Source organism: Nothoprocta perdicaria, unplaced genomic scaffold (genome assembly GCF_003342845.1).
Source record: "Nothoprocta perdicaria isolate Ctin4 unplaced genomic scaffold, notPer1 scaffold_45, whole genome shotgun sequence".
Lineage (NCBI taxonomy): Eukaryota > Metazoa > Chordata > Aves > Tinamiformes > Tinamidae > Nothoprocta > Nothoprocta perdicaria.
This window is the reverse complement of record NW_020455699.1, coordinates 2,488,544-2,514,028: the sequence shown is the minus strand read 5'-3', so window position 1 is coordinate 2,514,028 and position 25,485 is coordinate 2,488,544. Positions and strand designations below refer to the sequence as shown.

Genomic DNA, 25,485 nt, shown 5'->3' with positions numbered 1-25,485 from the left:
CAGAGACAGACCAACAAGATTGGTATCTTCAGAAAGGAAGTATCATTAGTGGTAAGATCAATGGTACTCTTATAAAATTCATTCAAAKGGCAGCACAGATAAGACAAAGCATATTTTTCTGTGTTAGTAAATTGACTACTACTGCCAGAAACACATTCTATGTATATGCATCACTCATGGTTTATAAAAACACCATTAAGGACAAGAAATAGGTAAGATCTGATTTTATGCTCTTGAAATTATACTAGAGTAGAATTCTTCTGGCAAGGGAGAAAAGCCTGAGTGCCCTCATTGGTGAAACAGATTGAGAAAGCATCAAACTTTAGGGTAAATTGTACATAGATCAGTCAAATCACAGCGGGGTGGGGAAAAGAGTGAGAGAAGACAGGTTTCTAAGACTCGCAGATTAGTCTATGATTGTTTCTCTCTCTTTCAAAAGGATACAGGTATTTCTGAATGTGACCACACTTCTGGAAAGGGGTTGGTCAGATAATATACCATGTCCTCTCCACCCTTTACTGGAGATTACTGCTTATGCATCCTTGCTAGAGAGCTCTGTTATGATCCCCAACTTGCTTCATGTAGAATAGCTGGCTTCAGCTTCAGAATAGCACAGAATATGCATGTAGAATAGCAAATAGCTGTGCTGGCTGAAGATGCTAAGTGTAAACGAAACTTTCAAATTCAATGATAAATCCACAAAAAAAATCTAAATGCAAACTGACACAAATATCTGCAACAGTTCTGGAGGTATCAATGCAAAGTCCGTGCCTTCTAATTTTTGCGTCTTTAATGTGAAATAGTCACTAACCTTGGAAAAGTATCACTCATTCTAGGAAAAAAAGCATCACAAAACTGAATCTCTCTCAGCAATAAAGAGGAGGAAGCCTTGGCTCTAAATTGCTTTCTTAGCCATGCAAGACAAACTGAATTACATAAACTACATCAAAGCATTCCCTCAAAATGAATATGAAAGAGTAACACTAAAAAAAAAGGAAAAAAATCACCATTTACCTACAGACACTGCAATTCCTATGTAAACCAATGTAGTAATTAAGATGGCCAACAGCGTTCCTTTAGGTATGGCTGACTGGGGATCCTGAAAGAAGAAAAATAATGCATAGTCATGACACAAGTACACACTCAGTGTTTGTGATCAGAATTTGCTAATTTACTACTTACCGCAAGATCACCTGAGATATTTGCACCAGCAAGTATACCAGTTGCAGCAGGGAAGAAAATAGCAAATACAGAAAAGAAAGTTTCTTCATTTCGGAAATCTGGTCCAAAATTTTCTGCAAATATTTCAGCTGTAAAGACATATTTGTCAATTTAAATCTGTGCTAATATTTGCATGAAACCTATAGTTCCATAATTCTAATTCTGCCCGACTTAGCTCTAGGGAAAAGAGCCATGTGCCCTACTCATGGAAGTATGCAGAGACCATTTTAAGATGGGAAAAGCTGTAACTCATTGTGCCCACTCGAAATAACCTAGTAACCTTAAATAGTTGTTTAAAAAAAAAAAAAATAAGTACATGCTATCCGTTTTTAATAAGTTAATATAATTGGTGCTAAACAAGCAGGATCAATTTTCAGTCCAGTATCTATAATCTTTAGGAATAAAAAGCAGGAGTGGAGAAGAATCAGGAAGAACAATCTCTCCAGTAGAGCAGGGCATACTATAAGCTAGCTTAGATATATCATTCAATTACAACAGCACGCCTCTATTTTGCAAAGATGTTGAAGTATTACTGTTCCAACATACCTTTATAACCAAAGAAACCCTTAGGCTTTTTACTGTCCAAAGGAATAAATGTTCCTATGACAAAATCTCCAATAGCAATAATGAGGATCACGAGTAAGACTATCTGTGCCTGAAATACAATGGTCACAGTCAGACAGAAGAAATTATTGTTTTTCACAGCTCTTAGTCATAATACTAACAGTATGTTCTAAAATATAAATATTTACTTGATTCAAAAGTCTGGTATATCTCTTTTTTTTTTTTCAATAAAAAAGGAAGCCCAAAGAAAACAAGTAATAAGAGAAAATAAGTAATAAGTAATAAAACAAATAAGTATGAACAATTTGAAAATCCATATTTTTTAAAAAAATAGAATTTTCTATTACTATGCCCTTCCCAAAATGATTCTCCTAAAAACAAAGTAGCTAAAAGAATTATTTTTCCATAAGCCCACTGAAGTATTTGAGAAAACTGAGCAAAATGGAAAAGAATGGGAAAACTGAGCAAAATGGAAAAAAAAAATCTTTTAGATTTCTTTTAAATTAAAAGATACATTGCTTTTTTACTTCCAGTTTTTCTGCAACTTCTCTTTTTATTACGACCTATGTATTAAACTCAAGTTTGTTAAAAATGTCACAAATTCTATCACGCAAAGAAAATAGTCTTTTAAACTATATCCAAGACTTCAAAAGTGGGATCAATGATTGTTCTCAGTTTCTGGATCTCAAAATGTTTTATATTTTATATTTGAATAAGCAATGCCCTGCTCTATTATCTTCCAAATTATTTGATTCCCCATAGGGGCAAATGCCTGTGTCTCACTGAAAACTATTTCTTGCTTTATTTTTTTTTCAGGCCTAGAATCAGAACCTAGCAAACAAAAGCACCGCGGTTGCCAGTTCACAATCTCAGCAAGCAAAACAGGGTAGTACAGAGATAAATAGAGCATGACTGCCAACAGCAGAGTTAGAAGACTACCTAATGAAATCAGTTTGTCTGTCATATCTAGATCTCTCCATTGCCAAGTCTACATGAGAACAGGTGACGGGGCAAGAATTCATCTAGGTGCTGAATTCACCCAGTTGCTGTCCCCAAAAAGCTCCAAGATACTCAATATGAAGTGACTACAGAGTAACTGGCACAGCTGGATTTATTCAGTAGTGATCCTAAGCTCTTCCATGGAAATACTCCATACGAGTATTTTCTTATCTTGTAAAGTCTCAGGCATAGAAAAAGAATTAGCTCCTAAGACTTCAGCACAGTTGAGTGGTAAAGAACAGGAACTCTGGAAGGTTATTTTTGAAGCATCCTTTCCTGGAAACATAGCTTTCCTGGAAATCCAGCCTACTTCAAAGGCATCATTATAGAGTCATCTTTTTCMAAGGCATTATGTAAGTCACAGGAAAGGCACAGGAGAACATTGTATAGACAACTATTATCAAGAAAAGTGTCAAGTGTTTTGCTGTCCTAGGCTGCCTGTTAACCCACATGAAATGCCTGCTGGACGAGTTCAGCTGTTTACTGTAGCGCTTATCTGTCTTGAACTTCCATGTTGCAGAAACCAAGCTATCCAGCCTTGATGATTGCACTGAGCAAGATTTAGAAGAATTATCCATTTCCTAATGAGGAGGAGGTGATAAGGAGGCTGCAATTATCACAGCTCAGGTCTGACAAGAAACATATTAGGACAATGGGGATACTTCTGAGCAAGTTATTACTGGGAAACTCTTCATGCTGCACAGCAAAAGCAAGGTATTTCTAGAGATTTTAAATGATAGTGACCAGATTACTAATGACCTAATAAATAACTCCTTCAGACAAAAACAACTAAATGATTGAGATAAAGCAGCAGAGTGCTGTTTGAATTTACGTGTGTACAGAAACCACTGTAAATGGGAATTACACACACTGAGGTATTACTGGAGAAAGATTTCTTAGAGAAGGGTACTATTTAACAGTATATACCAAAGTTAATTTCTGTAGATTATTTTTCTAAAGATTCTCTCCTCCTTTTTTATAGATCCAAGTGATGAATTTATCTTCCATGCTCCCTCCCCGCTAAAACTCCTACTTCTAAGTGCACTAAATAACAACACATTTAAAATGTTAGCAATAATAAAATAATAACAATAAACTCTAATAAAGTAAACAACAGCAACAGTTCTTACTTTTGCTTCCCATTCCATTCCCGCAACGGAAATACCCAGCAGTATAACTACTGTGATAGCTCCTATGATTCTGATGTCATTCATTTCATCTATCATCAGTGCTCCATTTTCCTAGGAAAAAAAGTGGACAAAGCCATATAGTACAAGTGCTTATCTCTCCTAATGCAAAACAGAATTCAGTTATCACCACCTAAGTTTAACATGTATAAGAGGAATTTGCTTATTTTATACTCCCTGTCTGGGCAGAAAACAATACTGTTTTTGCCTTGTTGTAAAAGTCACTGAAACATCAAAAATGGAAATAAACATTTTGCTTCATATCCCAATCCCAAACAGGCCAGCCTGCCTTCAACAGCATCAGAATTGCATTAACCAGCAAGGCGACAGCTACCATCTTACACTTATGGATAGATTTTAAATTGATCTTCTCTATTACCTTTACTTCTTTCAATGTATTCCAGAATTCTTCTCATCTTCAGAAGAACCAATTACTCTCTTTCTATGTCAAAAATGCAAATAACACTTTACAGTCTCTATCTTAAGGAATTATTCCTAGTAAGCAGAATTTCTTTAAGGTTCTTAAGAAGAGCTTAATGTAGGTTGTTATCACCTAGAAAAAAATATTTACTGATAACGATTGAATTTAAAGCCCCATGATTACATATCATGTATCTATCATCCAGCTCTCGACTTGAATTGCCATCTGGGATGTTACTCCAGATTTTGCAGTTTATCTTTTCAGAGTGAGAAACTGGAGTTTGATACCAACTGAAAAACTGTTTTGTATTTAAAAAAATGGAAAAAAAAAGAAAAAAAAAAGAAAAAGAAACAACCACATAATGAATTGCAGCAATAGTTTGTTGATATTGTAATCTGGTACCTTATTCCATATCTTTAAACTGCAATCAGGTCAGGGAAACTAATTCTCAATAACCTCAGCWGTCAGTAACTTGATTTCATTTCTCAAACCCCAATCTATCCTCTTACCTTGAGGAGCTCCACAACTGTCTCTGCAAAACCAACAACATACATTGCTACTGCAACAGCATTGGCAAATGCAAAAATGAGGCCTATGGCACCACCAAATTCTGGTCCCAAACTTCTGGAAATTAAATAATATGCTCCTCCTAAAAGGAAAAAATAAAGTGAAAGACCTTATTTAACACTACGAAAATTGATAAGGACTAGACAGGAATCAACAGACCAAGTATGACACTACTTGTGCTTGCATCTTTGGGGTTGCACAATAAAAGACACATAAATTTTAGGAATATATTTCATGTTTCTAAGAAAAGACAGTTGCAAGTTATCTCCTAGGTCACCACATTATATTATTCAGTTATATAACCAATTTCAAGGTTTAAAAAAAAGGTGTAAGTAGAGACAAGAGTTTTACTGGGGCTCCTATTCAAATTAGTAGTGTTTATGCATAATTTTACTGTTACACATTTTATTAAAGTATAATTCAATAAACTGGCGAAAGACACTGAAATAAAGTCCCTTGGGCCATGAACCTACATGACTTGATTCTTAAAGCTCTGTTGCCAAGGGAATTTTCTGTACTACAATAAGATTGTCATAATGATCACATGACAACTTGTTTAGAAACAATTCTTCAAATTTTTTGAGCTCAAAAAAATGTACAGTCTCAAATACAGCATATGACAAAAAAAAAAGTGTACCTAGAACTTTAGGGGAGAGTAAATTCCAAGGAAGTTACAAAAGGCACATTCCAATGTAAGGCTAAGATCTGCACAGTCAGGAAAATCCTACAGCTTCACATTGTGAGATAACTGATTGAAAAGTTAAAGTAAATGCAACGTGAAATCCTTAACGCCACTTCATTACAGTTACTGTGGAAAGCTTGCAGGTACCAAACTTTGTGAAGTCATTCCCTAATTCTTGTCATTAGATAACTCAAAGCTTTCAATGCAGTGTAAAAGTAATTCGCAAATATGTATCTATTAAGTACAGGAAAAATCACAAGTTCTGCATAATGCTATTAATGTGCTGTTTGGAAACAGACATTGAAGACTTTTCACAAATAAATATCTTTAAAGAAGAGTTATCTCTAGACATGAAACTAAGGCTCATAGTTGACATTTCCTGTTGAGGGTGTTTACAACATTGCTAAGGGTTTGTCTTCATTCCTAATTAACGGGCTTACACATGTATATAAAGTACATAACTGCTTCTATTTTAATTTTGTCACTAGATTCTACTAGTAATCATTTTACAGGATCATGAAGCAATTTGAGTATCTTAAACTCTTACTTCAAGAAACTTTGAAACTTAGATTACTTAAAGAAACTTAGAAAATTGTTTCTCAGAAAACTAACTCTCCTCTGTTCTTAACCTATACTGTCACTCATTCTGTCCATGCTAAAAGACACAGGAAAAAATATAGAAGCTCTATCTATAAAGTATGCACTTCAGAGGGATGACAAAAGCCTATGAAAGACTTGTAATAGTAGCTTTACCTCCTCTCACAAACCCATTTGTAGCTATTGCTGAAGTAGATAGTCCTGTTATAGTTGTCACAACAGTGGCCATTGCAATAACCAGGACAGACAGACCTTTCAGAAGAGAAGGGAAAAAAAAAGAAAAACAGAAAAAAAAAATCACACATTTAGCAGTATTAATACACAAATCTTCAAATTAGTCATGTTTGAAGAACTATTCTGGCAAATTTGACATAGCTGTGCTGTCTGCAGCCCTGCACACTGAACTGAAAAGCTACTATACTGAAGAGGATTTGTTGGATACTAACAAAACAGTGCAACTCTGTCCTTAATGAGCAAGGTAAAAGCTGCATCCTAGGTGAGACTTTTTCTACAGCTCACTACTCTATTAAGCCTTTGCAGAAAATTATTTATATAATACTGTCTATATGTAGATTTTAGTAAATGCAGATATAAAGGAGTTGAACTCTACTAAAGACCTACACATGTAAGTTTTAAATGATATATACCTTCTAGCTAAATGACAACGTGTCGGTTAATTCACACTGGTTGAAGTTTTGATAAAGCTGAAATACTGGCAGCCTAAAAGTTATTTTCTGCCCCTGTCTCACGACAAGTTCAAAGTCAACACTTATTTTGAACTATTTAAAAGCCACTGAAGAAAAAGAAACAAAACTTAATACACATACCTATCCCAGCTTGCCCTACAATCCATGATAGTCTGATGAAGAGCATCACACCCCAAATATTTAACATACATCGTACCTAAAATAAAAACATATATTACTTTCACATCTGCAGTCATTTCAATTTCATTTCAGATTTTAATATTTTTCTGATTTATCATATTCTGTCTTTTCCAACAAATACTCAAATGTTCCACAAGAATAGATTAAACAAATAAACTTAAGTCATAGACTAAAGAGAATGAAAGGGAATCTAAACATGTAAAACAGTTACCTTGACTAAAAAAGTTACATTACTTCAACTGATACTACTAGCCTTTCTTGACAAAAACAATAATAAAAGTTAAAAAAACAGTAACAAAATTAACAAAAAACACAACACAATTAACACAAACAAAATTAATTTTTAAATTAATTGTGCTTTTGTTAACTTTGTTAATTAATTGTTCATTAATTTATTAATTAATAAAAATGATTTGGGCCTTCACCTTAAGGATTCAGAATTCATAGCTAGACTCCACAGTTTAAGAAAAATGAACTGTTTTTTTTTCCAAGAGGTTCAATATGACTTAAGTAGTTAGTCCAAGTCAGATTTTGCCAAATACAGATACTCCCTTCACAGATAATTTTGCTTCTCTAAAAACAGTTTTTCTCTCACTTCAGTACAAAAATTTATTGATGTAAAGTGAACACATAAAAGTGTATTTACATTTGCAGTGCCTGTGACACTTAGGGTTCTCATGCAGTAGAACAAGTATTTCTTTCCCATTTTTAGAAATTATGCAACTTCATACTCTAAAACCTGAGCTAAGATATCATGACTCCTTTAGAACTTGAAGCCTTTAAGAATTTTTTCTTTTCCACACAAGGACAGAAGTGATCCTTACTAAGGCAATGCTTTGACCTTTTTTTTTAAAAAAAGAAGAAAAAAAAATCATACATGTGCTCTTTTCTGTGCATTGAGTTAATTCAGCCCTCTCCCAAAATTAAGGACACTAGAAAGATAGTACTTCATGACGACAAGAGAGTACAATACATCAGCTTACCAGTACTCCTTTTATCCAGCCAAAYTTGACTACTCCTTTGCTGTCTGGTGTGTAAGTGGCAGCTGCTTCCCCAGCCGGCGTTCCTTCCTCTCCATTTGCAAAACCATCTTCAAATGGTTCCTAGGAAAAAGGAAGACTGTTCGTTTTTTATGTGCTTGCACAGATAAACAAGTAAAAGGATGGCAAGGAAGAAGTCACCAAGGCTTTCCCCTACATTCTTTGTATAAGACACTATTACGGTTCTCATGAAATATACACCATACAAATAAGGACAATATACAAGTCCTGCTTAATTCAAATACACAGCAATAAATGTGCAAGAACCTTTCCTAAAAAAACAAATATCCACTCTCTTTCTGTAAGAGCTACAAAATTTCACTTTCAGTAACTCTTACAGCACAGTTTTACTTCTTAATCTGAAAGCGTACACTGTTCTACCACAAATTATTGGTCTCAGCTACAGCATTTCCTGTAGTCCAGCCTTGGCTGTCATTTGATCTTTTATTTTTTTTTTCTCCCTGGAAATAAATTATTCACTTCCCTGTAGAATGCTCTACTATTCAYTGTAAGATGATGATGCTGGAAAGGAAGGTGAGAGGCAGGAGGAGGGACAAAGTCCATTCCCTTCTCCATTTAGGAGGGAAGGATGACCAGAAAATATCCGTCATATGTGCAAAGACCAACTTGTGGCATTCTTTTACAAATCAACTTTCAATGGCCTTTCAATGCATAAGTTTTAACTCTCTGCCATGCGTTAAAATAAATAAATAAAAAGAAGTTGCACACTTCTTTTTCAAGAGGCAGTTTTGTTTTGCCAAGCCAAACAAACCTTGAAGTACTCAAACTAAATTGGTTAAGTATTTCCTACACTTAACAGATAAGTCTGCCAGAAACACACATGGTATGGTAGAGTCCCAAGACAAGAAATATGAATAATGAATACACCCAAAGATAGCCTAAGTATCATTCAAAAAATACTTTTTCAGTAAAACAGTTCTAAACGTATTTGTGACTTAGCTTGCATCCCCAGGGTCTTAAGAAACACTTGGGCAATTACAGGCTGAATCCCAAAAAAGAAGAACGCCAAATACCAGTTGGATAATTAAGTCATATATTAGATCCAATTCTCACTTAAGAAATATGTATCATGTTGAGGGCGCACAGTGCTTCCTGACATGGGGACAGAATTTTTTTTTTTTCTTTTAAACTTCTCCCTCCTTAATATACTAACAGCAAATGAAAACCAACAACACAGAACACAGAGGAAATGTTATGGAATTCACACTTAAGAAGGGTGCTATCCATATTTCCTCACAACCCCAAGTAAACCTACAACCATATTAAAAATCAATGTAATCCAAAGGTATTTAGTACAGATTCATTTCAGTGCTTCTCAACCATATTCCTTAATATGGAATTCTCAAAAGCAAATATAGCTGCAAAATCTCTAAAGATCCTGTGTGGCATGAGCTTTCTGCTATTAGGCAGGACCACCATGGGTTTGCAGATYAGTTTACCTTCAGTAGAGAGCTTTCTTAAATGGTAGATAGCCCTGTCCCCGAGGGAAGGGGAAGAAAAGAATGCTACCCAGGTGCTGAATTGCAGCTCTGGKAGGAGTGAACTAATGGTTCTAACTTGTTGGAGTTCTGCATCGCCTTTGATATGATTAATAAGTTTACTATTTGATTGCTCATATCCAGACATTCAAATTGGAAACCAAAGTTGTTTTAACTTGTTGTTACACAACAAGTAAGAAATGGCACATGAGCCGTTTAGAATAAAAAAMTGTGAGAACCAAGAGAAGAACTGAGGAGCAGGTGCATTTAAGATTTTTCAAGGAATTCTCTTGCATTTATGTGTGAGAAAGGAGAATATTTATTAAATTTTCTACAATACAGAAAGCCACAAGCCATTTACCTGCTGAGTCTATTTGGGGCTGACCAGAACTGAAGAGATGGAAATCCGAGACCGGTTTCTTGCCCAACTCATGCCAGGAAAGAATGAGTCTACATATTGCTCTGGCATCCTTGACAACTCTTCCTTGGGACAACCCTCCCACGTGCAGAAAGATACTTATTAAACAGAACTCTTACATTTTAATGCCTTGGTTATCAATTTGTTTATAGATTTCCTCATCAGATACTGCTATCTCCAACATTTAATAGAAGTTTCTCTCACTTTCCTCCAAAAATAGAGGATATTTTTATCGTACAGGACAGATTAGGGATATAAACAAAAATCTGTAACTCAGGTCCTTTTAAAATRAAGAACGTTTCTTTGATATTTGACTTTTCATATGGACAGAATCTTTTGAAGGCAACACAAGGTAGCAAGACAGCCTCCCACAGCTGGAGGAACAGAAGAGTCTGATACTGTCATTGCCACCAGCTGTGCTTTGCTAACTGAAGAATCCTCTTCCAGGCTTCCCCTAGCACCAGCAAACAGAGCTGGTGTGCTAACAGACTGTACATATCATCACAGGGACACTTCTAATTCCCTGAAGTATAATTAATTTACTCATAGAAAAGAAAAAGAAAGTCTAGACAAAAACTTCTCTGGCTACAAAAGCCTAGTTCTGCTATCTCTGAATACTACATACAGAAATCTTTCATACTTTTATTGCGGCTTTAACAAGCCTCAGCTAATGAGGCAGAACCAATTGCAAAAACAAAAGCAGGGAACTCCCTATTTGACGTAATGCAGTTCTATTTCTATGCTATCTGCACTATCATGGGAAAATTTAACATGGTCCATGGAAATTTGTCCATGTCTGCAACATAAACTCACTGTAGACTTTCCACACTAAGGTTTACTTTCCCATTGCACTATACATTGCTAAACTGAGAAACTATAGTAGCCTGAATCCCAGGATCACCTTGAATACTTTCAAACGCAGACCAGGACACAAAYGACATTCTAAAGCTTTTTTAATAAACATGTTTTCAAAAACGACAACAAAATCTTCAACCAAGCATACAAAAAAAGTGTGCATTATCATTCTTTCATGCAAAAGTCATTTGCATTACAATGCAAGAGCAGAACACTAAGCTGGCAACCAATTTAATGTCAAAATCTGGCATAAARGCAACCATGTTTATATTATCTAAGTAGTTTTTAATACTTTGGCTAAGACAAGTGCCAACATCAGATAAGATCTTTTGGTATTACAAAAGACAATGTCATGTTTCCAATAAGAAACAATAAAACTTTTCTTTGAAAAGACTGGTTAGAGGAGTAGCAGGGAAGGGCTGGAGAAAATTTGTATCTTAATGTCTTGCAGTGCTGCAATATTATATGTGACCTAAAGGTACTGTAATACAGACTCACAACACTTTAACAGAAAACTAAAGCTTGTGATTTACTGCACATTCAGGTGTTAGAGAAGATTGGAAATATCCTAGAATGTAGTGTAATAGTTACATACCTCAGGGTATATATGACTGGCTGAATACAGATAGAATCTGCACACTTACACAAGCTATGATTTTAATAAGACGCTCGACCAAGTCTGTAGTCCAGCCTGTCCTATTCCGTGAAGTTAATAACACATCATTACTGATCCTCAGAGTTATCAGTTACCACATCGGTTCCAAGTTATGAATGCTATGAACACAAGAGAGCTTTACTTCGTAGGACTTGTCTCTCTACACTATGCAATATTTATTAGCAAAGTACTTCAAGTAAGCAAAACTTAATAGCTGAAAGGTTACTGCAGTTTATCAGTGCTAGTGGGTGCCCAATAAAGCACCAGTGAGAACACAGAYATTAGAAAGCGTGGGCACAAAAGAATTCTACCGAGCAAGGCTCCAAGTTTTGCCCTTTCATGACAGACTAATAAAGCACCACTGTGGTCTGAGCTGTAAATAAGGCAGTAGTATTTTTCATGCTTATGCTCATGAGGAAACACAATGCTTTTACTCAAGGCACAGGACAAACAGAAAATAAACCTCACTAGCACTACTTTAAAATGGCAATACACATACAATTACATCTTCATCTCCTATCTCACTAGTAATACTCCAAAACAGCAATGTACGTACAGTAAGGTCTTTGTAAGCAGCAAGTCAAAATAACACTAAGATATTACCACAGTACATGAGGAGGGGAAGGATACAAAGGGAGAAAAGAACAGTGGTTGCTCTAGCACATCTGATCAGAAACACTCTCACTAGTTCAGCTTTTCCTTTTTTTTTTTTTTACCTCCCCACAAAACATTGTCTTCTGTTATCTAAAAAAGAAAAAAAAATCTAAAGACAACAGAAAGTTTCAGTGTTCACTTATATTGCTTAAGAAAAGAGACACTGACATGGCAAGGGTTCCACTGCATAAGGAATAGGGACTTGACCTAAAACAGTTRAATTCTCCTATAGAGAAAATCCTATTGCTGTAACACAGTGCACTCAGAAGTATAGATCATCTATTATTTCATCCCTAATATGGGTTCACAAGCACAACAATAAGTTATTTGTGTCAATTATGAATAGTCTCTCCATTAGAAGTGGATTAGAAAACGCTTTTAGCCAGAAGAGATTTTTCATATGCAGCTTTCAAGATACTGGTGTCTGCAGCTTTCTCGAGTAACAGCTGCTATTCACCTTTACTGAGAGCTGTGAAACAATATTTGTGCAAATCATGGAGCATGCCTATTTGTGGTGAATTTATTTAGCTTCCATTTTAGAAGCAACGTACTAGGARCTTGTTGAATTACCTGAGGTAGTACCAAAATGGACATGTATGAACTTCCTTTTCTTCAAATACAATAACATGGAAGGTTCAAGTAGAAGATATGACATCCACTAAAAAGTAGCAATGGCTATTGAATGTTCCTGTAGTACTTGAGTTATATATTTTTTCTCCACTTTTTGATAGAATAATTTAAATGTATAAATTTCTTTCTATTTCAACATACCTCCAAAACTTCAGAAAAATCAGTTTTAGATTCCTTTTTAGAAAACTAGCTTTAGAAAAAAAAGCTTCACGGCTATTGCAAAAGATGAAAGGTCACTACTCTCCTTAGAAACAGGCATCAGTATGATTATCAAGTCTGCATTTCTATTCAGTGTCATTAAATGCCTCGTGAAGTAACAGACATGAGACACCTCTGTGGTATTGACMAAGAGTTGAATACAAACACTGCTGGCTACTCATAAATGTTGGTCAGCCCATAACTACTCTCTACGTGTACCTAATTCTGTTGAGGCACAGGAAATAAGAGTTAAACTGCAATATGAGGCCAAGTACAGAGTATTAGTAACATCCATTTAGAAGGACACAGAGTATAAAAAGGATGATGGAAATTACAAGTTATGCAAGAAAGTATTGCCTCAGGTCTTCTACTCCACAGTAACTTCATTTTGTGTTAACAAATACATATGAAAAGAGCATCTTGAATCGTGCAAGAGCTATGGGCATGAAAACATCTAATGTTGTTTTCTTCAGAATGGTTACGTCATTCTGTTGGACCAAGTCAGTATTCATGGTTAATGCTATGAATTAGGATGTTATTCAAGTCTCAGGAAGACATAGTATCAATCTTTAGACTTTTTACAGTAGAGGGGATTATTTTCCATTCATTAGTAATTCTTTCTAAAATAGAGAAAAACTGAAGAAGTGTATCTTATGTTTAAGTTTTCATAGTTCAAGAAAGAAAAACTAAAAATGAACAGGATCCTGGTCTTCTCCCTTGAAAGGRGAAGAATCCCTCTGATTGACTAAAAATACGAAGCATTGTAGTATTTAACGATAGAAAACACAGYTCTTGGCAGTTTTTCAACTGTGATCCAGTGACACTGATTTGTTTCTACTCACTTTAACTTACTACTGTTCCAAGTTACTCACAGTGTTCAGCTGTCTTTGCACTGGAGATCAAAAACAAATGATAGTGAGTTTTTAAACACTAACCCGAAATACACTTTAGCCAGTTCTAACATCTAACAGGACAGATTAGGGGTCGACCTGCTGGAGAGCAGCTCCAYGGAGAGGGACCTGGGAGTCCTGGTGGACACCAMGTTACCCATGAGSCAGCAGTGCCCTCGTGGCCARGAAGGCCAATGGGCTCCTGGCTGCATCAGGAGGATGTTGGCAGCAGGTGGAGGGAGGGGATCCTGCCCCTCTGCTCAGCTCTGGGGAGGCYGCACCTGGAGTGTTGGGGGCAGTTCTGGGCTCCCCAGGACCAGCGGGATGTGGAGCTTCTGGAGAGAGTCCAGTGGAGAGCAACAAAGATGATTAAGGGAGTGGAGCATCTCTTGTATGGGGAGAGACTGAGTGAGCTGGGCCTGTTTAGCCTGCAGAAGGCTGAGAGGGTAWCTGAATAACACGTRTAAGTTCATGAAGGGGGAATGTAGGGAGGAGGGGCCAAGCTCTTCTCATTGGTGGCCAGTCACAGGACAAGGGGCAACACAGGAAGGGAAAACACAGGAAGTTCCATCTCCAGGTGAGCAGGAATTTCTTTCCTGTGAGGGTGAAAGAACCCTGGAACAGGCTGCCTGTGGAGTCTCCTTCTCTGGAGATCTTCCCAACCCTCCTGGATGCCGCCCTGTGCCCCGTGCTCTGGGCGTCCCTGCTGGAGCAGGGGGTTGGACTAGATGAGCTCTAGAGGTTCCTTCCAACCTCAACCATTCTCTGAAAGACTACAGATAGTAGAAACAGGCAAATCACTTTATATTCCTTACTGACCAGCAAGCCAGAAGATGGTAATAACGTAAGTAGCCCACAAATGACCTGGAGTAAGTACACATCAAAATAAAGCTTCCTCTAAGTTATCTACAGGACTATTCATGATGGTTAACCAAAATAAAAAAATAAAAATAAAAATAAAAATAAAAATAAAAATAAAAATAAAAATAAAAATAAAAATAAAAATAAAAATAAAAATAAAAAATAAAAATAAAAAATAAAAATAAAAATAAAAATAAAAAAGCACCATGTCTGCACTTCTAAATACTGAAATACTGTATGCAGTTATAGTTTTTCCTTACCACTCCTGCAGATGAGGATGGGAAGGCTACATATTTATTTAGGGTTCAAATACACAAATTGAAACCATCAAGCAAAGCTTTTAGGGAGCAGCTTCAGCCCATTACAAATTTCACCACACAGCTTAGAGGTAAGCTGTGCAACTAATTGCCGTAAATTATGTGCACTGAATGAGATCAAAATTCAACCAAGAGATTGAGTACAAAATGAAACAAAAAATGCGAATAAAAAAGGAGAAAAAAACAGAAAAAGAAAAAATACAGAAGCTATTAAGTACAAGAACACTATTTAAATTGAAGACTGCCAGAAGAATCAATTATTATATGCTCACCTTGCTTCTTACACTGTTCCCTCAGTAACTAGGATTGGAGACAGACACTTTGCTAGACAAATTTTTGTTCTGACTTAGTACAGCCATTCGTATGTTCCCAAAAAGTTTTAAATTTAGTCCATACAAGCCAGGAATTTGACTTATAAAGCACAAAGAGTTGGACTTAAAAAAAAATATTTTGAAATAACTGAGGTAAATGATATAGAAACTGTTTATCTATTCCAAATTTCTCAGCTGTGGTAATGTAAAAGTGTTTTCCCAATTACAAACATGASAAGATACTCAAAAGTTGGCAATATTTGCCATGATGTCTTAAACTGCAAATATTTTCTAGTCTGAGAGCCATTTGCAAGTTATATAAGATTTTGTAGAACATGTCTTCTAGAGGTCTCATTCTGTCACAATTTTCCTGAGTTAAAAGGAAAAAAAAAAAACAGGAAGCCCCATCACTCATTCTTCATTACAGCGCTCACTCTGAGGTCAGAAGATTGAGGGAAAAACAGATCCTAAAACTGAAAGTAGGTTATCACTTTTACATCTTAATTACATCTCCAATTATGTATTATCTACAAATATAACACAATCTGCCAAGTWTATTTAATAATATTAAGCAGGGTAATACCCAACTGAACACAGTTATCTTTCACTTAAAGATTGCTAATCAAAAAGAGAAGAGCTTCCATAGATGCTTAAAACAGCTTACAAATTCCTGATGACTCTTTGGTTAAAAATAAATTGGCCAAGTTCAAGAAAACTCCACAAACTTTCAAGAAACTCTGGGAACAGAAATCCTACCAAGCAGACAATCAAGACCTCTTACAATAGGAAATGTATTTGTAAGTAACAGACCTCAGTATCATATTCTTCTTCCAAAGCCCGGCTTATTTTACAGAATTCTAAACAATACAAATAATGCAGTTCAATATCTGAACATTAGCTCTCAAACTACAAAAACAGTTGCACATATATAGTGTTAAATCGCAGCTGATTGCGGATTAAAATATATATTTTATATATATTTTGAGAGAGAGAGATGGGGAGAGAGAGAGAGTGTCAATGAATGGTTCACATATGTTCTTCATTGTTAAGTTTTAAGCCAGGAATGAGCTACAGCAAAACTCTTAATCAAAATATATTAATTTCCATTGTCTATGCACGGCAATGTGTTTCTCCTCGCTTTATGTGAGCACAAAAAGCTGCTACTTTGCACTCTGGATCCAATACCTTTAACACTCATAATCTAAAGAATGTCTACTAACCTATCCATTATCACCCAGAAGCGGTTCGATTCCTTGAATCCAACACAGACTGCTTAAACAAGATTTTGACTGAGACTAGTAACCAGTRGTTCGTGTTTACAGCCAAGGGAACAAAACTTACGTGCTCTGGCTGTTATTACCTTCTCTATAATCACTTACTTAAAAAGTGGCAGCAAATGCCTTTGGCTTCCTCTTCCAAAGATTTTAGAAGAGATTGCAACAAGCACAGAATACTTATCTTAAGCCAAGTGYTTTGGTTACACTGGAACAGTTCAAGACACAGAAAAAAAGAATTTACAGTTACAATTAACTTGTCAACTGCAGAATCAGTCAACTACAAGCTCATATTTCAATGTCTTGCAATCTAATGCAGTTTTTGACAGAAACATTAAGCATTGTTTATATAGTTTACAGTAAAATAAGCATTGTTTATGTAGTTTATCTAGTAAAAATAGATTTAAAATTTGAATATTATTTCCTTTAGGATTATTTTGCCTCCTTCTTTCCAACTTTTAGCAGCAGAATTAAGTACTAGCCAGGTTAGTAAGACCGGATCAAGAAACTTACAAATTGAATTTCAGCTTAACAGCATACCATTCATTGCATGACGGTGCTTTTAGGAGACAGGTAAAAGCTTTATTTCTTAATCTTACCACCATTCAGATCTCACATACATAGAATTTTATTGAGTGATCTCTAATATAGCTTACTAGCCACAACAAAGCAATGGGTTTTTTACTCTGGTGTACATTCCACAGAAAAAGGACTGAAAGCAATCCGCAAGCGAAGAACTGCCCATACATGACAGCACTTCATTTGGTGAAAAAAAATGAGAGAAACTTGTCTTTGATTGATCTTAATGAACTTAAGATAGAAATTAATTTATTCCCTTCCTCCCAGGATACAAATTTAATCAAAGTTTGTAATTATTCCCTCCATTCTTCTTTGTTTCTTTATTTCCCTGGATATTTTAGGTGAAAAAAAATTCTTAAGAAAAAGAATTTAGGTCAGTGAATGGCAGTCATAACAATATTCCACAATCATTAAGTCACCTCATATTAAGTAAGTCAAGCATTTGAACACTATACTATATTCCAAGTTTGACAGGAGAGGGGAAGAAAAAAAAAGCGTACSTAAGCACCTGATCAAAACAGTCTCTCTCACGGCAGATTGCTTGCTAACACATCTCAAAATAGAGACAATGTCAATACTCTTGTCATCTAATAGTTATAACAAGAGCATAGAACAAGTAGAGGAAGACTAGCTRTATCTAGGGAGAAAAAAGTTGCAGGAGAGAGCAAGAATTGAAAACTTGCACATAGCATACAATGACTTTACAATGCAGGGTGCTGTGGGTACATAAGAGTCTGGTCTTCCACCTGCAATTTAAATAGTACTTATACATATACCAAATGTGTAAATTAAATATAAGTACTTATACATATACTAAAAAATCATTACTTAGAGAATAATCCAGTTCTGAACACAGGTAGATTTCAATTGATCATCTGAAACACATAAGGCGAATACATCTCTAACAGCTAATGTGTTTCAGAATTTTTTTCTTCTTCAGAATGAAGCAGATGCTGCCTCTAATTGCTAAAGAACTGAATCAAGCCCTATTAGGAAGACACTTGCATTGCAGTTCTGCATATTTAAGTATGAATCAGAAATATATCGTTCTGTAAACAAAGCATAAAGAACTCCTGCTCATCTTGCTGAAAACGTTATTTTCAACACAGAGGATTTCCCAGTCTTCTACCTACCACCACCACCACTCAAAAAGGTTAACTTTAAGCTTTCTTGCTCTTAGCACCCTACAGTTTTTATTTGTTTATACAAAAGAGTATTATGTGTTGCCCATTCAGGAGCTGATGGGAGAGGGCAATCATACCACAATACAGTATGAGTAACCTAATTAAAGACATCATTTTCTAATCAGAATTCTGCTTCTAAACATAGYGAGTTTGTGAAAACCACATTGCAATCACAGGCTTATAATAAATTTTTATAAGTGTGGGGGGGGCAACTAAGTATCGATTGAACTTTTGATAAATTATATCACAAGTAATAGATATAGCTAAAAGCTAAAGTTAAAGCTAAAAAAGATAAACCACCAAAGTATTGAAAGAAAGGTATAACACCTTTAAGTCTGCTGTTGTTTTTCTAAAACTTAGCAAATGAGCATATTGTAATCGCTATTACCTATCTCAAAAAAAAAAGAAGAAAAGGTTGATTTGTTTTTGCCCATGTTAACTGAATATTGTTTTGAAGAATGCAGAAGAGAGTATATCACTTCAAATTACTCCTGCAAGATACTGATCCTGCATTGCCCTTCCCTGCTAACATCTTTTTTTCCAGAAAAGGAAATAAGAGGAGGTCTAATCAGATACACAGAGGGGGAAAAGATAATCTGAAAATAAAGAAACATAGATTAACACTCATTCTGCAACTCCTTCCTCTTTAACCAATTCTTAAACTGCTTACACTGAAAGAGAGTATCTGTCAAACTAGCAAAAATTACTGCTGTTTTTTCGGATCACAGTCTTGAACTAGTCTTATTGACAGTGACAACATATAGGGATAGTTTATTAGAGACCAAGCTCCTTCAAAAGTGCATTCCCACCTTCTCCAGTTATACTCTCTTTGGTCTGCAAATTACCAGGTCTTCTCTTCTATTAACGTTAGTGCTTTTGGGGCACAGTGAATTGGATGAGAAAACTGATCCAGCTTAGCCAGGAGGAGCTTTCTGCAGGTTTGGGTTTTTTGTTTGCTCTCTGTAAAGCAGACTAGTTCCCACATCCAATTCAAAGGTGTGCAAACACAAATGTCAGCCCGCAACAGAACACAAGAGTTGAATCTCTTCAGCAGCAGCCCACACTCAGGTATAACTAAAACTTGTTAGCATCATTCAGCTCTCTCCAGCTCCTCTGCAATAAAACAAAAAGAAAGTTGTGTGAAAAACATTAATGGTTTGCTGATGACAGTTCTAGAATTCTGTATTTCCACAGGCATTTTGGATTGCGGACTATGTTCACAAAGAAAAGATCAGGAGATACATTATGCAATTTACAATTACCAAACACTGATGAACATAATAAAACACAAACCCTGAAAGACTAGCAGCTACAAAGACAAAGCAGTACACTATCAACATCATAAGTAAAAATAGTAAAGCAGGTAGAGAGAGTGAGCAAAGGAGAGTGAAGAAATGACAGGTGATAACAGCACAAACAGACTGACAATTTTCTCTGCTAGTGAAACTTCTTTTGGTACAGATGCATGGAGGTCAGTGTTTTTAAGAATGAAGAACATGAACAGCTGCAAAAGTACAGGTTTCTATGAAGTCCAGAAATACTGAAAATAAGACTAGAAGAATTTGCCTTGTTTCATTTTAGTAAGGTGAAGTTCAGAAAGAAAATTCAAATGTTCTTTCAAATCATAACAAGAGTTTAAATTATAACAAGTCTAGGTTGACTTAATAACTAAGAAGCTCCCTGCCAACAAATAAGGCTCTGCAAGGTATTAAAAGACTTCAACTWTTTGAAGGGAGCCTCAGCCTTCATTTAATAGGAGAATGGAAGGAACGACTTTTTAAAAAAAACATGGACYTCACATGATGTGGTCAGCTAACTCGACAGCTTAGATGCATGCCTAGAAGCAATCTAGAACCACATTTTATCTTATAATTCTAATAAAAATAATTTTTAACGTTTTTGTGCATTTTTGGTTGACCTCTCCTTTTTTTCATATATTGCTAGAAACAAAACAGGAATTAAGAATAGGTTAGATCTGAGCAGTCATTTACTATTTTCAAGAGCGTGCACAATCCTTGTTAACAAGTAGTGCTAAAAGCAAATTTTTGCTTTTGTTTATATTAATACTTTAACACTTACCATCTTAAAAAAAATGCTCTTTCAAGAAGGAGCAAATCAAACTCAGAAAGACATTACCCAATCTGAGCCGAAGTATAGACTTGCCTCAAAACTATCAGAAGTGTCGCCTGTTTTCTTGCTTCTGTCTCCAAGATCAGAGGACACAGGGATTTCTTTGTGGGAGGAAACAGAGTACACAGTTACAGTTTAAAATGTCTTTTGTTTGGGAAGACGGGGGAAAGGAATGTGAAGATCTTTTCCCAAGATCACAGCCTTCTAGTCTGTTAAGGGAACCAACTAAACACTCATTACACATTTAATAAACAGAACAAAACTACCAGTAGAGGGCTTGGTTCACATACTATCTACTTACTGCAGCTGTGTGAGATGGAACAAAAGACACGTGTTAAGCCAAAGCCCTTGATCTACTGCAGAGTTCCTTCTTTTCCAAGAAATAACAAGACCAATTAATGTCAGATTAAAAATATTATAAAATAATTCATGATAGGAGATAACTAAAGCACTATCCAACTCGCAGAGCTTAAAAAGATTCATCTTCTAGATAGCATGTCTGTAATAACAGGGTGACTTTGGGACTTCTGGAAGAGTGACATTTGGAAAGATAATAATGACAGATTTCAAAGTAAGGATAAAAATCCTTTTACATGTAATAATTTTATATACACACTTTAATGACCAGGCAGAACAAATATGCCCGAACTGCAAGATGATATATTTAAAAAAAAAAAAAAAAAAAAAAAAAAGCCAGAGTGTTTATCTGCCTGATGTCTGAAGGCAGTTTTTACCATCACAGGAGACAACTTTGCTACAACTGCAATAAAATCCTACAATACAGGATATGCAGTTGCTGTTCAACTTCTTCGCCAATCACCATTCTCTACTGTAAATCCCTGGAGACTGATGCTGCTGCAAAGCAGCATTTTTTTCTATGAGATAAGCAACTATAGCTGTAAAATTCCCTCTACCATCCCTCTAAAGAGAATGAAAATTAATTTATATTAACTGAATAAACAACAGATTACTCACCTTGGCTGTCTACAACCAATGATAACTAAAGATAAGCCCCTTTGCCTGAAAGAGGCCATGGCAGATTAAGCTCAACACTGTGTAACTCATCCAGTTTAGTGCATCAGTTTAGTGCCCAGATACGTTTCCACAACTGCTTTCAACAGCAATTCCTTAACTCCTGTGCTATAAAAGTTACTGTTGTAATGACTAAGCAACACCTGAGGTGATTTTATCTATCCTACCATGACAGCAAGACAAGCTCTTATCACAAGACACCCCTTGTGTACATATATGTTTATCTTCCTCAAACAGTGCTTTTCTTTAAGAAAACCAGAATAAAGGAATAGTTAGACATATGAATCCTGTAAACAAAGCTAAAAAAAAACAGCTTTGTGTCCTTTAATTGGCAGTAGCATCAATATTACTGGAGTGAGTCCCAAGATATAAACTCTTTAAAAGGAAAAGGAAACAGCAAACTTCAACTGAAAGATGAAATAGCTAGATTCAGAGCAATGAACCACACTGTCAGCAAACACACTTTCGGATCAATCTTGACACAAAATAACTGCCAACTTTGATGTGCCAGGTCATGAAACTAAACAACTCAGCTGCCATACTAAGTCTTTTGACACACATTCTGTGCAAGTCAAGTTAATACTAAAATCCCAGCTAACGGAGAGAGCTTAATTTATCAAGGTTGTAAAAGCTAAAACATACAGAAAATATCCTATCCTATATGCAAGGTATTATTCAAACTAGAGATCACAATGAATAATAGGCAGTAACTGAAGTTACTTTGGAATCTGACACGAGAAATCCTCAGGAAGTCTGGAGAAGTCTGGAGGCAAAAGCATGGCACCTTCCTAACTTAAGAGTTGGTAATTGTCTCCAAACAGAAAGCAAAAGATGAACAATTACAGATGTAGTATCATTTACGTTCCAGAAATGGGAAAAGTATGAGTATTCAACTCTATTATTATGCACAACACATCCSTATTAAAGCATGTGTTTGCAACATTATCTCACACAAACCACTGTAATTCTGAAGTGGAAAAAGTACTTCTCTTTTTCATATTAAGTCTCATTGTTTCCTACCACACTAATTGCTTTGGAAGTGAAGCAGAATGGCCAAGCTACTCACTATGCAGAACATCAACTTTACTTTTCAAGTTTATGCACGTGACAGTTTTTTAGAATTAATAATGAAGTAAATAATAACTTGACTTAAAAAGTGCTTATAACGTAACTGCTCTGAGAGTGAACCAGAAATGAGATCCACTCACAGCTCCTGTAATACCATAACCTACCATGAAAATTCCTTGCTGTGGTTTTTCTAATAAATATGAAGAAACCATACCTTTTAGAAATTGTATTTTCAAACTCTTAAATCTTGTGCTGAAATGTCTCAAYGGTGTCACAAAGGACTTGACTGCTACAATATAAATAGGTTAATAATTCAGGTGATGTTCTGTTTACAGAAAGAACATCTAAGGACTTGCACTCTTCTCCGCTCTTTCATTCTAGCGCAAACCAGAAGTCGGTGCGGGGGGGAAGAAAGGAACAGTCTTTTGTGTGAATTTCTATACAGTTCATATACAATCCATCTAGCCCTATGCACAGAAGAGCAGTTTGCCACTCCCACTGAATACTAACTCATAATCAGACTGAATGAAGTCAGCTAACTCTGTTAGGAGGGGGAATCTGAAAAGCAACAGCAATCTATGGTCAGTTAGTAATAATTTTGATATCAAATCTTAAGATAGGCTGGAAAGAAAAGAATCACAAATCAGTTCTGTTGCACTGTACTGCCTCAAAGACTTGGGCACGGAGGAGGGAAGAGATGAATACATGGTAAGCAGAGAAATGTGTTCAGGAGAGTTCCATTCAAACCAGTGTGAGTTCAAACCACAGACTTTAAAAGGCACAAGTTGCACCCTTAAAAACAAACACACAGATTATGTACATCTTTCTTCTTGCCTGTTTGCAGTAGTATATGGGCTACTACATAATCTTAACAATTATGTAACTACATCATAAATTATATATAAGAAACAAAAAAGGAATCTTACCAGTGACATATATTACATAAACTACTATMAAACACAGCAAGATACTAGAAGAATCCGGAAATCTTAAAAGAACATAGGTGGAAATCAGTTAGAACACATATATGGAGTGAAAGCTAAGATGAAAACTTCTGGAAAAAGAATCCTCTTCATTCAGATGTAACCCACATGTTCCCCTTTTTCACTAAACCTGTAGAAAATCCACTAAAATATGTACTWAGAGCACAGACAAATACCAAGAGGCAATATTCAGACTACACGAAAACAGCATTGTGATAGACTAATCTGGCTTCCCTTTTAATAGGATCTAAGAATTGCATCAAATTAATCCCAGGTTCAGCAGAAGCTTGCCTTCTAATAAAGACAATGCAAATAGTATACAATGAAAGCGTATCTCCAAGAACATACTCAGAAAAAGAATTTTTTTTTTTTCCCAGAAATTCCTGAAGCCTTCATCACAAAGCCCTCCCAGGCAGGGCTATTTGATGCCGCTGGGAAGGCTGCTTAGCGCGCAGGAGCTCTGTCTGTGCAGCCTTCCGCATCACACACGACCACCATTTGATCCAGCACTGGAAAGGCAGAGAGAGCACGTCCTTTCAGCTGGTTAGCGGATAAACATCTCAACACCACTAAAAGCTATTTTTGGAGTTTTTTTTTTTTTTTAAGTATCTTTTTTCACACCATTTCATTCTCTTCTGCAAGCTACTACTACTTCCTGCAGACCTGGGGCTCCCCCTTTGCCGAGGGCAAGAGAGGTTAGGGATGAAGAACTGCTTTATCTGCTGCCCAGCAGACCCCTCCACCCCCGCCAGAGCTGGGGGAAACGTCTGCCCCGCACAYACGGGAGTAACCCCTACGCCGGGGGCGGCAGGGGACGGGAAACGCCGGGGGGACACACGGGCAATTCTGACAAACCGCGGCTATTTTGGGCAATACCGGGGGGAAAGCGCCCGTGCTCCCCCCGCGGGACAGACGGAGCGTTGCCGTGCGCGGCGGCCCCGGCCCGCACGGGCAGCCGCCCGAACGGGAAGCGCGCCCCGCGGCGCGGCCGTGTCGCCGACATGTCGCGGCAGGCGCGGCCGCCAACGGCCGCTAACGTCGCGAGGGGCGCTCACCTTGTCGATCTCGTCGTGCAGCTCGGCCAGGCTGGGCCGGATGAGCTTCTCGCCCAGCTCGGCGGCCGTGTGGCGGTAGTGGTCGATGCGGGGCACGGCGTCCATGGTGTTGTGGCCGAAGGTGCGCAGGTAGTAGGTGTTGGTGTGCGTGTCGTAGTAGTAGTGGTGGTGGCCGCCGGAGTGCAGGCTGCCCTCGCTGAGCACCGTGTCGCCGCCGTTCTGGAAGCTGACATTGCCGCCCTCCGAGCTGCCGCCGCCCGGCTCGCCGGGGCTCTCGTCGCCGGCCGACGGGTCCACGAAGTTCACCCGAAAGCGGCCCTTGGCTTCCTCGCTGCCCTTGCCGCCCGCGCCGCCTTCCCCGCCCGCCTTCAGCGGCGCCTCGGGCGGCCGCCCGGCGCCCTCGGCCACCAGGTCCACCTGGAAGCGGCTCTGGCTCGGCGTGGGACCCAGCGGTCTGCCCAGCGCATCGCTCGCCGCCGCATCGCTGCCCTCCGGGCGCGGCTCCTCGGCCACGGCGCCGGGCACGGCTGCGGCGCCGGGCGCCTGCGGCTGCTTCCCCTCCATGTCTTCCTCTCCTCCTCCTCCTCCTCAGGCGGCGCCGGCTGCTGCGAATCCCCCTCGCGGCGGCGGCGGCTCCGCCGCTTTAAGCCGCCAACCAGCGCCCGGGGCTGCCCCGCACCGGAGACAACGCAGCGCGCCGCGCCCCGCCCCGCCGCCCCGCCCCGCC

General features: G+C 37.5%; 1 protein-coding gene across 1 annotated transcript in view; it reads right to left on the bottom strand.

Moving 5' to 3' along the window:
* SLC12A2 (solute carrier family 12 member 2) overlaps nucleotides 1-25,322 on the bottom strand; it is a 55,417-nt gene extending 30,095 nt beyond the window's left edge. Inside the window, exons 1-9 of the mRNA XM_026046583.1 lie at nucleotides 24,759-25,322; nucleotides 8,109-8,228; nucleotides 7,066-7,141; nucleotides 6,395-6,490; nucleotides 4,902-5,041; nucleotides 3,915-4,025; nucleotides 1,768-1,876; nucleotides 1,183-1,310; nucleotides 1,015-1,099 (exon numbers count right to left, since the gene is read on the bottom strand). Coding sequence (XP_025902368.1) covers nucleotides 1,015-1,099; nucleotides 1,183-1,310; nucleotides 1,768-1,876; nucleotides 3,915-4,025; nucleotides 4,902-5,041; nucleotides 6,395-6,490; nucleotides 7,066-7,141; nucleotides 8,109-8,228; nucleotides 24,759-25,322 — 1,429 coding nt within the window. The remainder of the gene's footprint in view (nucleotides 1-1,014; nucleotides 1,100-1,182; nucleotides 1,311-1,767; nucleotides 1,877-3,914; nucleotides 4,026-4,901; nucleotides 5,042-6,394; nucleotides 6,491-7,065; nucleotides 7,142-8,108; nucleotides 8,229-24,758) is intronic.
* Between the last annotated feature and the right edge of the window lie 163 nt (nucleotides 25,323-25,485).